This window comes from Tenrec ecaudatus, chromosome 8 (assembly GCF_050624435.1).
Source record: "Tenrec ecaudatus isolate mTenEca1 chromosome 8, mTenEca1.hap1, whole genome shotgun sequence".
Classification (NCBI taxonomy): Eukaryota; Metazoa; Chordata; class Mammalia; order Afrosoricida; family Tenrecidae; genus Tenrec; species Tenrec ecaudatus.
In genome coordinates, this window is record NC_134537.1 from 16,150,816 (window position 1) to 16,165,005 (window position 14,190).

General features: G+C 39.1%; 1 protein-coding gene across 5 annotated transcripts in view; it reads left to right on the forward strand.

Annotated features, from left to right (window-relative positions):
* NAALADL2 (N-acetylated alpha-linked acidic dipeptidase like 2) overlaps nt 1–14,190 on the forward strand; it is a 1,559,949-nt gene that overhangs the window by 1,284,178 nt on the left and 261,581 nt on the right. For all 5 annotated transcript variants that reach the window (XM_075556048.1, XM_075556051.1, XM_075556049.1 and 2 more), the window contains one exon: nt 12,335–12,481. In XM_075556048.1, coding sequence (XP_075412163.1) covers nt 12,335–12,481 — 147 coding nt within the window. The remainder of the gene's footprint in view (nt 1–12,334; nt 12,482–14,190) is intronic.

Sequence of the window (14,190 nt, forward strand, 5' to 3'; positions counted from 1 at the left end):
GCTAAATATAACCATTTCAGGGATCCATTCTGCCACAAACATCCCATAGGGGAATGGACGGTAGGTAGCAAAATCAAAGACCAAAGTTTTAAATAGTCTAATCTTGTTCATTGGCTATTCATTATTGCTTCTTGCACCTTTTCAATGGCCAATGTTCCTTCCTGAGTCAATGCCCTAGATGACTTAGGGTTAGCGTCCCCTTGTAAGATGGCAAATAAAGGTTTCAGATCATTAGTGGTTAACTTTATAAAAGGATGAATACAATTAACATCCCCTCATAATTTTTGAAAATCATTTAAAGTTTTTAACGAATCCTGACTTAATTGTAGAGGTTGAGTACTTATTTTCTCTCCCAATATTTTCCTCCCCAAATAAGAAAAAGTGGGTTGTGTGTGTATTTTTTCTGTCGATTTTTAGTCCCTGTTGAATTAGAGCCATCGTCGTATCTTGTAACATGTCTTGCAATATCCCACGGTTTTGATGGGCTGAAAGAATATCCCTATAATGGATAACACGAGCTTCTAAATATTTATCCCTAATTGACTGCAAGATTGCACTTACATATTTCTGACACAAGGCAGGACTCTTTGAAAGCCGAAACCCAAAGGATGCCGGGGTGGAGGCCAGCCTTTAGACTTCTTAATTTTAGATTAATTTCCAAATTTTTCATCGAGCCATAATGGAACTTTTTACAGTGACCTTTTGATTGAACTCAGGGTAAATCCCAATCATTGCCATGATATCGGGCAGCTGCTTCGTCTAAGTCAGCTTCATCTTCAGGTGAAAGTTTATCATCATTTCCCCTGAGTCAGTTTCAACAGTATAAATCAGTTTGCTTTCTGCTTGTTCCGCCTTTAGTGGCGTTATCTCGTCTTGTGAAGAAAGTTGTTTGGAAAGTTGAGTAACCTCTCCAGGAAACCATGGACTGCATTGCAGGATAAAATTTAAAAATGCTTTTATCTGATGAGTCGACACACAGACCCCTTTTCCGTTAAGAATTTGCTTTAGAATTTCTACAAACAAAGTCGTCTCTCCTTAGACTCACAGTGGCTCATAATTCTCAGGTTCTTTATCTGTTCACCCCTACTTACCTTGTTGCCTCGTGCTAGGCCTCTGCAGTACCCTGAGTGAAGTCCTGTCCACACCGAAAATGAGAAAATCTTACCTTCAGGTCCCTGTTCAGGGACCTCTTGCCGGAGTCCAGGTCTGGGAGGGTTGAACTGGCTACTTGAAGGAGGGGTGGAGCCGGCAAACACAACTGAGACAGACACAGAGAGATGTGCGGGTGGAAGCAATCTCTGCTGAGTTCTTCCAAACAGCTGTATTTATACCATAAAATTTTGCAAATCACTTCATAAAAACAATGATTTATGATCAACTCCAAATTCACCCTTATTGTTTCCACTAAAACCTGATGAAAGACCATTATAAGGGCTGTACTTTTTTCTATCACTTTCTGTCCCCTTCCTGGTTCTTTCCCCCTGTACTGTTTGTCTTATACGTCACGTACTATTCTTGATTGAGGTGTTCACAAAATTTTGTTAGACTCTATCCTACTCGCTGCCCTATTTTTTGCTCACAATGTTTCCTTCCTGGCTTACTAACTTCACACAATGAAACTACCTCATGTGCTACTTCAAAGCCTAATATCTACAAATAGAGTTAAATGCTTCTCAGAGTTAAATATTTTCCTTTACAAACCCTCCCATAGTAACTGTTCCATTGTCTACCTATGTCTCTTTTAGTTTTTATACTCCTGAAGCACCATGGGGAGCCAAACCATCTGATTCTTTGCCAACGACTTAGTTTCCCCTTTGGCATGCTTTCTATTAATGTAAACCATTCTCTCTCCTTCTGTGTAAGCACCTATACAAGGTAAAGGGGCATTAGTTGGGGGAGGCAGTCTATAAGGTCCTGTATATCGGGGAGGCCAGAAGAGTCTCCCACTACCTAATCTGAGTGGAATCCAGGGTTTTTCAGTGGGTTTCATTTTCTCCTCTGACCTCAACTTTGGGGTTTCTTCCTCACTCAATTCCCACATATCCTCCTCAGAATTCCCAAAGATGTCTCGCTGTCTAAGCCTCTCCAATGCCCGAGTTAAGGAAAGCCCCGTCATATTGAAGCAAGTTGTAGATCTGGTTTCATTTGTGCTTCTCAAGACTGCCCTCTCATCCACTCCAGGTGCGGTGAACATGACAATGCAGAGAATTCTCAAGAATGGATTTAACAGCAGCAAATACGTGAGGGATGTTGGAAAGCCGTCTGGGAAGCTCTGCTCTGCAGAAGTTTTTCTAGGTAGCATGGTTGAAATGGCTCCCAACAATTCTCATCATTCGCTCTCCACCTAAGGCCCTTGTATCAGCTCCTTATTTTTCTTTTCCCTCCCCCTCCCCCTTCCCTCATGAATCCTTGATAATTTATAAATTTTTATTTGGTCATATTTTGCCCTGTCTGATGTCTCTCCTCACTCACTCTTTTGTTGTCCGTCCCCCAGGAAGGAGGTCACATGTAGATCCGTGTAATCGGTTTTCTAATTCTAGATATTTGCACATTTCATCCAATATTCTTCTTTGTCTTCTTGGGCTGCCCTTTGAAATTTTCTGGTCAGCTCTTTTATTTCATCATTTTTTCCACGTGCCGTACCTTCCTTGCATTGTGTAACTCAAAATATTTTTCATTTATTTTTTCATTTGTTGTCTCTGACAGACCAACATATAAATAACACAGCAAAAGCATACAATGTTATAAATACAACTGCTGAAAATACAATTTTATAAGATGCAGATTCACACTATGGTAACTCAGAATTGAAGCTAATGAAATGCACTGAGTCAATCTTTTATGAGGGTAGGAATCATCCCCAATCACACTATCTTTGAATATTAAATTTATGTTTAACACCACAGAAGAGTTAGGAAGAAGATCTTCTAATTTGGGATGATCAGAGTGTTACTGAAAATAAAAATGAAAAATCAAACAATTATAGAAAAGCAGAAGATAAATTAGCAAATAGTTGATTCAGTCATACAAGAAGCAGATCTTCTTATGAATTAAACTATTGTTAGCCCCCAAATGTGTATTGTGCATTCTAAACACCAACTTTCTTATTATAATTCCATTTTAATAGGTTTTATTTGTTAAGTTCATGAGACCACATCAGTGCTGAGTATGTTTTAATCCAATCAATTTATAAATAAAAAGAGCAGATTGAGCCCAAAAAGCATAGACCCACAACTTGAGGAGAAAGATACAGGCTACATGGGGAGTCAGTTCCTATTCATAGTATCCCTATACACAACAGACAATCCCACCCCCGCTCCAAGCCTGCACCATCTTCACAACCGATCACAAACCTCAGCCCATTGGTACAGTCACCATGTAAATCCCTCTTACTGAGGGTCTTGCTCTTTTTCGCTGCCCCATCCACTTTACCCACCATGATGTTCTTCTCCAGGGACTGGCCCTGCCTGATAACAAGTTCCAACTAGGTAAGGTGAAGTCTCTCCTTTCTTTCTGGTCACACTTCTTCCTAGACAGATTTGCTTATCCTTTCAGCAGTCATGGTATTTGCATCATGCCCAAAGTACGTAAGACAAAATCTTACCATCCTTGCTTCTCTGGAGTCCTGATACAGCACAGTTTGTCCTTCTCCAGCAACATATTCAAAAACATCAATTCTTCTTCAGACTTCCCTATTCCATGTCCAACTTTCCTATGAGGTCATGAAAAATACCGTGGCTTGGGTCATGCACAACCTAATTCAGTCCTCAAAGTAACACCTTTGCTTGTCAATATTCTAAAGCGGTCCTGGTCACTGGATTTGCCTAATGCAACATATCTTTTGATCTCTTGGAATGCTGTTCCCATGAGCTTAGGATGCTATTTGTAACCCAGGAACCTCCTGTACCAGGAAAGCTAACATGTAGACTCTGACTGCTTTGTGTCAGCTGTGGGTGGCATCTAGACCTCCTCTTTATGGGGCTTGTTAGATACAGAAGTTCTCATGGGCCCACTCCAGCAAAGACCTCCCTAGGCTGACAGCTGTTTGGGCCAGGGTGCTAGGGTTCAGCAATGATGCTGTCAGACTTGGACGTAGTACTGCTGATGCTGTTATTTCCTCTGGCTGATTGCCTGTCTGAACACCTACCTTGTGTGAGATGGTAATGCATGACGGTGTGCTGCCTGCCTCCTTTGGCTCTCCTGCTGGCCAAGTCTGCATCTGTCAGCTTTTCTCCTAGTGCCATCCTAACTTTAGATGAGTTACCTCGAGAGACCTGGGAGCGCCCGCCTGATTTACAACTGCCCTGCAACGCTGGTCATAGAGAGGTCAGCAAGCAGGCTTTGGCTCTCTCATGAATGATGATAAATATATGCAAAATAATTCCAGTTGTTTCCTCAATCCTGGGCTTCTTTAAAAAATACCCAATGTTGTGAAGGAACGTTATTGAACCATTTCATCTACAGAAAAGTGTGTTTAAACATTTCATTAAAATTGTTCACATCCGGAGACAGTTAGTTGAATTGAAACCAGTTAGGAAGTTCGGTTAATTTTTTTTAATGCCTGGCAGCTGGAATACATCACTGGGATGCTGACACTGTGTTATTTAAAATAGCGTTGCCTGTGAGGCTAGGAGAAGCTGTTTAAGAAAAACCTCAGGAAGCCTGGTGAAATAATAGCTGAAGTTATGTTATGTCAGCCAATTCCCCAGCAGGGAACAGTATTGTGAGGCCAGAGTTGGTATCCGTCACAGAGACATAAAATCCATACCTTGATCCCTTTGGTCATTAGAGGCCCCGTGGGAATTGTACCCAGAGGGATGAGCTTTCAGCCAGTGGGTTGGCCAAAGGTCAATTTGGATGGGACTGCTGTGCCTTTTCAAGATGCTCATATAAAAGTCCAATGAAATGTAATCAGGGTACAGTTTTTGGAAGGGCTTTAAGGTTGTCATTCTATATAGACCTGGCAATTCCTGAGGAAATGGGTTTCATTATTGGAAGGGCCAAAACCCAAACTATTAAAGCATTGTCCAAGGTTGCAAGGGGATCTTTGGAATCTTTTCATCTGATGACGTGTTTTAAGTCATCAGGGCACATGAAAGGTGGTCTACATTTACCTTGTTCAGTCAGCAGTTTAATGGTACTTTTGGTACAAGGTCAAGAATGAGTTGCTTTTGAGAAAGCATAACCAAACGCAAACCACCTTGTTGTCAAGTTGATTGCAATTCCTGACAATCCCATGAGGTCAGCAGACAACTGTGCCCCCTGGGGTTTTCCCACACCGCTCTCCCAAGGTGCCTTTGCGTGAGTTTGAACTACCAAGCTTTCAGTTAATAATTGAGTTAATTGTATTATTAAGTATCAATAACACTCTTATTTAGGAAAAAAAACATTTCAGAAAGGGATGGCAAGGGCCTAGGTTAGAAATCTCTCTTCTTCCTCATCAAGAACTCTCCTGTATCACCCCCTCCTGATCAGGGATGGACAGTAATGGCCACATTAAAAAAAAATGAATTTATTATTTTCCATTTTGACATTTATAGGTTGATTTTTTAAACATGCATTAGTAGATTTAAAAATAATATGAATGTTTGAGTATTAGCTATTTTCTCCCACTCTCCACCAGGCAAAAGTTTTAAAAAGTAAGGCTCCTGGAAGAGTTTCAATGCATTATTATATGTGGTGATTAAATGTGGATAAAACAGAAGGATGTGGATAAAACAGAAGGATGGTTCCTTACAATATAGACCTCAAAATAATCTGTTAAAAACACTCCAGATAGGTTATTAAATGTTTGCCAAAATCTTGAGCTGTAAGAGATTATAAAAATCTCATTTATAGGGAGATTTCTATTTTATAAGTGTCATAGGCATAATATATTCATCTAGATGCAGCTATATATAATGAAGCCATATATACATACATACATATATAGAGAAAGAGACAGAGAGAGAGATATTGTTTGAACAAAATGTCTCACACAGTTGTAGAGATGGGAAAATTCTAAGTCTGTGGGTCAGCTGTTAGGCTGGAAGCTTCTCTGAAGTGTAGCTGTCAATGCCAGGACTGAAAGACTCAAGGGCCACAGATCAGAGGGCAGGCTTTTGACTGCAGAGGTGGCAGAGTCCAATGGTGACTCTTAAGGTGACAGACTACTGGCTTACGCACTACAAAGCTTAACAAATACCCAAGTTGGTAGGCTTTGAAGCAGGCAGCTAGCTCAAATCCAAAGAACTAGAGGGTAGGTGATTACTAGGTAAATACAGGATTCAAATCCAGTAAAATTCAAGAAAGCATTGTCAGAATGTGTATACATATTGGAAGTAGGTCACATCCTGGGGCAACTCCCTCATAGTAGATCTCCTGGAAGTCATTACTTTATATTATATTTTATCACGGGAGAGAACTACATCATTTCTACCAAGCCACTGAGAATCATAGTTCAATCAAGTTGACGTACAACCTTAACCACCACAGTGATAATACCCAAACTGGTTTTCTCACTCAACTTAATTGAATCGACAGGGAGGACATCACAGGTTATTTATTAATTTTTCATTTAATAAAAGTAAAAGTATATGTTGGTATGTAAGGCACTCATAAATTGGTGGTGTTTAGGAAAATGTTGATAAGGTTCAGAGTTAATATATTAAAGAAATCAGGAAACATAGTTTCTCCTCTCTCAGTATTATTAGACGACATTCATAATATTACAATTTGGGTATTTGAATTGCCTTTCTGATGTATTAATACAGGATAAGAAAAATACTCATCTACACCAAAAATATATATGCAGTGAGAATGCTGCAGATGGAAGGCAGTCACTTTCAGTTACAGTGATAAAGAAAAGGACATGTGGATGACCAGAGAATAATTTTAAGATTCGCGTGTCCTCTTGCTTTTATGCTGTCTCTTGACTAGGATACATCAGCATGGCAGAGAAGAAAAAGTAATGCATTTTGAGTGTGACAACATAGGATGGAAAGATAACTGTGGATTTGAACCTCCAATTCCTATTTTTCCAAATTAAGTTTTATTGTACGTGAGGTTATAGCTTTTCCTCTTTGGGTCCTCTTTGATAGGTTGGCAAATCCTTGAAAAATCTATTCTCAATGATAATATAAGCAAGTGCTTGAATGAAAATGCAGGTGATTGCACACAAAATGAATTCTATCAAAATGACTATATTCAAAGACATGAAAAACACATACTTTTAAAATTTAAACTAAAAAATAAACCCAAAAAAGCAAATAATTAATGAAGAGAAATATGGGAATGTTCATACTAAGTCATCTTTTAAAAACGAGTTCAGTAGTTATTTTCAGTTTCATAAAAATATGAAACAAAATATGAAAAAAAATCATAAATTATGAAAATATCTGATTTCTGTTAATTACAATGAATGCACTGCTGCGATTTATGTGCTTTGTGGTCTACTGCACATTTGAAGGGAATGCTAGCCATCAGAATGTTAATGAAAACAACGATGAAAAAAAAATTAATAAAAAGAAAACAACGATGTTTTTATTTCACTTTGTTTTGGCAGTTCAAGTTCACCGATCCCAGCTTTGGTACGTGTCAGGTGAACTTCAGCACAAGACCCTCTGGGCTTTAGGCTGAGTGTTGGTTAGTTTCCCAAAGTCAAAAAGCAATCCCATCCTTCTGTCCCCGCCCAAAGTACTGAGGATCGTATCTAGGCAGGTTAAGACTCTCGTGGAACAGCAGCTTGAGCATTGAGTTGTTAACTGAGGAGTCAGTGCTACAACACCCGCCCCCCCCCCTGCGCATGCGCACACACGCGCCATTGCAAGCGAGAGATGTCCTGGTCTGACTGAAGACGATGGCCAGAGGAACCACACGGTACAGTTCTTCTCGGCCTTGCAGAGGCGCCATGAGTCCGAATAGACTGGATGTCAACAGATCTGGTGTTTGCTTGTTTTAAGAGTAAGATTGCCTCTAAATCGAACAGGAGTTGAAAGGATGGTGCAGGAGCCGACAGTGTCTTGTTCTGTTGTGCATAGTGTTTCTGTGAGAGCAGATCAACCCCTTGACACCGAACGACACCATCAAAATTGGTGTCGCACAATTTGGTGAAAGTACACGCACTTGATGTCTTTCCTCTGTCCTATACATCCGGTATTAAAGCGTAACTTTTCCCTAGTTCTTTTGAAACTATTCAAATACAGAACCCATCTGTCATCCCTCCATGAGATAACCTTTCCGTCAACGCCATAAGACTGCGTTATCGCAATTGGAATCTCAACTACATTATGAACTCCAGAGAGAGCAATGGTTCCTACTCCATTGTGGGTTCAAGGAAAAGGCTGAATTACAAATGAAAGGGTTTAATTTTTTCATAATTTGTGAAATGTCGCGTTTTGATTTTGAGTGTTAGGCTGTCCTTGCTGTGTGAATAATCAGCTTAGCTTTCCTATGTATGTCGTGGATGCGTTCAAAGGAAAGCAGAGTGTAGCAGAAATAACACGTCTCAATGATTGGACAGCGTTCCAATCCTTTAGAGACCGCGCCAACATGTTTTGGAACTGCCCCGTGACTCACACAACGATTGAGTTCATTTCTTTATATTTCACTTAAATGAGTATACGTCACAAATTTTTGACTCTCCATTTAAAAGAATGCAAAGCTTTTGTACGGAGACAGCCACTCTTCCAAGCGTTGTAGTGTGACATTAAATTCATGATAGGACACAGTCTGCCTGCACTCTCTCACTTTATGTACTTGAATAAAAACACTTGTCATCAAACATGGACTATGGAGCCGTTGAGCTCCTTGGGTGAAACACTTAATATAAATTTACTCAGCCTTATAAATAAATTTTAAAAGATTAATTGACCGGCACAAATTTGTTACCAACCTTTCCTCTCCCATGGTGGTTATCTTCTGGTAAAATGAATGAAATTAACATTCCTTCCTACTTCCCTCTTAGATGTTAGTGTTTATGTGCATGAAACAGATCAGTGCTTATCACCTGATATGGATTTATCATAATCCTCTGAATTGCTGTGAGGAAAAGCAGTTTAGATTGAATATAGATTTACAATCATGTAAGGTCTGGGAATTTGGCCTAGATTTTAAAGGAGTGAATAATGAAGAGTTAGTGGATGGAATTTTTGAACCAAGAATATTTTCCTTGTTAGGGTAAATCCGATGAGTCGTAGTGGCCCAGTGGTTAAAACACTTGGCTTATAACTGAAGGGTGGATGGCCTGGAACCACCAGCATTCTGCAGGAGAAAGATGCAGTAGTCAGCTTCTATAAAAGCTGTGGTCTTGGAAACTCTATGGAATAATCTTATTACTTTTTATATGGTTGCTATGAATTGGAATTGATGACTGGCTGTATTATTGTTTGTTTTAAGATAAATAAATAGACGAACTATTTTGTGAAAAATAATCCTTCTACAAATTGGATTCCTTTTGTTCTATTTTACTCTGCTGTGACTTAGAAATTAAAGCCCAAACAGAACAAAATAAATTTAGGCTTGGGGCTCACCTGCTCCCTCGCTTTGTCACTGGCCACATTAGGAGATGGAACGAATAGGTTGGAAATGGAGGCAGGAAGGATTACATCCTGTGGGCTGGAGAGATGAGTTCTGTAGAACTTCTCACAGACTGAAAGAGGATTAACTCCTTTTTCAGACAGTTAAACCTGGAAAAGAAGCAAACTGGTTTGGGTAACTATAAATGAAGAAACAAACAAACAAGATGACCTTAGGTGTCTAGTGATTATACGCCATATAAAAGACTCTTCTCTTCTGCTAATATGTAAATATCCCATAGAATTGGAAATAACATTAACCGATTATCTTTCTTGTTTATAAGCATTCACCCCGACTTTCCATCTTAATTGATTTTAACTTTGTTTCTAAGATCTTTCTATTAGATACACAAAGAAAATTGAATAGAAAATGAAATATTATTATATGTTTGGATTACAAAGTGGGAATAATTTCTTAATATTAAAAAATCAGACACTACTTACCATCTGGCAGATGCTAGCTCAAAGCAACCGTTGATATCAGAGTGGACAGAACTGTGCCCCTTGAGAAGTTATGATTTCTTTTTTCCACCATAGGTTCAGTGGCTGAATATTTTGGTCTGATTCATAAGTAGTAGACTGACAAGTCTTCAAGTATTTTGGATAGGTTATGTTTTAAAGGCAAATTCATTGGTTGACACAGAGAATTGGCCTAGTTCAAACCCAATTAAAATGGTCCTTAGAGTAAGGTGTGGTGATTTTTGTCCAAAAGGTCACAAACTTGAAAACCTTAGCGTGAAAATCTGCTCTGAACAGGTGGTCACAAGTTAGGATTGAATTTATGGTTAATTACAACATACTTTAATTTTTTTAAATACTTTTCTTAGAAGCGCTTGTCTCTCTTATCACAATCCGTACATTCCTCCGATGTGTCAAGTACATTTGTATATTGTCACAATCATCATTTTCTAAGCATTCTTTTCCTCCTATCAGCTCCCCATTCCTTCCCCTCCCTCCCCAACCCACTCTCCCTTAGGAAACCTTGATAGGTTATAGATTAGTTTTTCCATATCTTACATTGTCCTCCATTGCCCCTCACCCTCTTCTCCATTATTTGTCCCCATGAGAGGGAGTTCTAAGTTGGTCATTGTGATTGATTCCCTCTTTCTCCCCCCACCATCCTCTAATCCTCCTGGTGTCTCTACTCTCCTTGTTGACTCTGATGGGTTTGATCTATCCTGGATTCCCTATGTTTCAGGCTCTTACCTGTAGCAGTGTGCATGCTCTGGTCTAATCCAACGCATAAGGTAGAATTGAGGTAATAATAGTAGGGTGAAGAAAGCACCAAAGAGCTAGAGGAAAGTTGTATGTTTCATCGGTGCTTTATTACATCCTGACTGGCTCATCTCTTCCCTGTGACTCCTCTGTGATGGGATGTCCAATTATCTACAGATGGGCATTTGGTCCCCACTCCAGGGTTCCCCTCATTCACATTGGGTATGGTATTATTCTGGGTCTTAAATGCCTGATACCTGATACCATCAATACCTCATGATAACACACGCTAGTGTGCTTACTTCCATGTGGGCTTTATTGCTTCTGAGCTAGATGGCCACTTGTTTATCTTCAGGCCTTTAAGATCCCAGATGCTATTTCTTTTGATAGGCAGGCACCATCAGCTTTCTTCACCACATTTGCTTATGCATACATTTGTCTTCAGTGATTGTGTCAGGAAGGTGAGCATCACAGAAAGCCAGATTGTTAGAACAAAGTGTTCTTGCATTAAGGGAGTACTTAAGTTGAGACCCAATGTCCATCTAGAGCCTTAATTCTTGACATATTAATATGAGTACATAGTTTTATTCCCCTCTCATTATATATATGTGTGTGTTTACATATGTACATACCTATATTTAGGCCTCTATAAATGTTTAAGTTATCTCATGCCAAAGATGCATGAGAGAATGATTGTATCATGGCTTGGCTCAATGACAAAAATGGTTTTGAGTATCTACGTTTTTTGTGATATTACTTGTAAAGTTTTCAGTGTTCCCACTACACCTTCCTTAGAATTATTAAGAATTAGGGATTCTCTCCCATTGAATATTAGAGGCAACTGTCTCAGAGAGGTTCTATATTTTTTAACAAAGATAAATCATTGAATTCAATATTAATAAGAAAGTCAAAAAAAGAGAAAGTCTTCTTTAGCTTGCTTTTAACTTTCCTTTTTATGTTTTGCATTTGTTCCTCGTGCTAGACATCTATTAATATAAGTAATATTTGTTTATGATTTTCTATTTCTTCCAATTTTCCCTTAACTCCCTGGTTCCGTATGGGTCACCGTAGTTGGCATTTATGCGCAAAATATCTGGGAATGTGCTTATAAGATACATTGCAGAAAGTTTCTTCAGAAGTGTTCATAAACAATTTAGTAAGATTAGAATTATCACTTACCAAGCCTTCCGTTAAGTGATCTTGAGAAACAGAAACCAAAACATTTTGGAAAACCAATATTCTTTGGAGAATTGAGAAAGATTCAAAACGAAGAATTATTAATATTTTCAAATAAGTATGTGACAAAATGCTTTGGAAACAATATCACTCCTCAAATCTTATTTGGCGTAGAAGCTGTGACTTTTCAGAGTCCTTCCAAGTAAGTGAAAAGACCCTAGCAGTGGTTACAACACAGCATTTGTGCCCCAGCCTGAAGTAAACAATAACTTTCATCTTGAACAAGTAACACCAGTGCTCTGTTCTGCGAATTGCACTCTCAGTAACATTGATTGATAAATTACCCTAGCATTGTAGCATGCATTAACAATTTAAAATATGTTTTTCAGAAAAAGCATTTCAACTGCACCGGAAGAGCTCAGTGCCCTGATCCCAAGGTCAGCTCTGTCCAAATACAAGGGGATGCTGATTATTTCATCAACCACCTTGGAGTTCCCACCCTGCAGTTCGTTTATGAGGACATCAAAGCATTAGAGGTGATATTTCAAAAAATTGCGGCAACCACTCACTTGCACATAAGATAGCACACATGCAGAAGTAGGTTTTATCCAGGCTCTTCAACGTCCCTATCGATTTGGTTACTGTATAGAAAGTGGCTTCATTTTGAGAGCTGTTCTTGCTGTAGAGAAGCTTTGTAGCATTTTTGAAAACATCAGCTCTTTTCAATAGTGTTGAATTCAATTTTAAAAGATTTATACTGTCACTCACGTTCTCACTGTGTGCTCTGCAGTGAGAAATTTGCAGGATTTGGATTAACATCCAAACATAATTGTAATCTTCAGTATGCAGAGAAACAAAGGACGTGTGCATTGGAGCCGTTCTCCTTGCCCAAGGGAAAATGTATTCCACATGCTCAGTATTAATGTGATTCTTGTGGATTAGATCACCAAAGTTTGTCAATAGTCTGTATAAAAAGATATGTTAGAAACAGAGAGAGGGAGCGGGAGGGGGAGAGAGACAGTTGGATCTCTTGTTCCCAAGGAATATCACAGAAGTATGATTAACCTTAATTAAGTCTGTGTTCATCCAGCTGTTGGATTTCAATCCTTTTCATCTTGTTTCAGAATTACATTGCAGGAAACGGTTTCTTTGTATGTCTAAACCTGTTGAAATACTTTATCTTCTTTTAGAATCATGCCTGGGTTATTGGGAGGTCGCTGGATGTCTTTGGAAAAGGCTGTTGAAATAATTAACACATTAATAAAATAGAGCAACAAAGAGTTCAAGTTGATTCAGACTCACGGCCATGCTATAGGCCAAAAGGAGAACTGTGCCATCTGGTTTTGATGCTGTAAATCTTTAGAGATGCAAATGGCCACATCATTTTCCAGTAGAGTCGCCGGTGGCTTGAAAGGACAGATGTTCGGGCTAGCGACAGAATGCTTTAACCACGGCATGATCCGCCCACCGCTCATGATGTTACTATTGTACAGTGCTCTTCAGTGCGTTCCCACTCCCAGTGACCTGTGTACAACACAGCAAAGCAATGCCTGGCTATGCGCCATCTTCGTCACTGTGTCTGAGCCCATTGCTGCAGCCACTGTGGCGATACAAACTGTTTCTCTTTCATGATACCCTCCTCCAGGTATTGACACCTTCTGATACCATGCTCAAAGTACATGAAATCATGTCTCGCCATCTTCTCTAAGTATTATCTAGCTGTATGTCTTCCAAGACCAATTTGCTCATTCTTCTGGAAGTCCATGGCATATTTAATATTCTTCAGCAACACGATCATTGTGACCTAAATTCCTGTTTAGTTTCCCTTATTAATTGTCCACCTTTTGCAATACCAAGAGCACACCTCGCTCCTCAAAGCTAAGTCTTGGCCTTTTAACATTTTAAAGAGATTTGTATAGTAGCTTTTCTAAGTGAAATATTTTGTTTGATGTCTTCAGTACGGCTTCCATTGGCATTGATTTTATATCCAAGTACAATGGACTCCATGACAACTTTAATTTTTTCTGTTTATAATATTATTAGTCCACTTGTAATAGTTTTCTAATTTCTGCACATTGAGAGGCAATCCAAACTACAAGCTATGACTTTTGATCTTCATCATTACCTGTCCTAAGTCTCATTTGCTTTTGTTTTAGCAAGTGAGAGTGAAATATGGTTGTCAAAAGATTCAGTGTCACAGCAACATACAAGTCACCACAGGACAACAAAATGATAGGTGAATGAG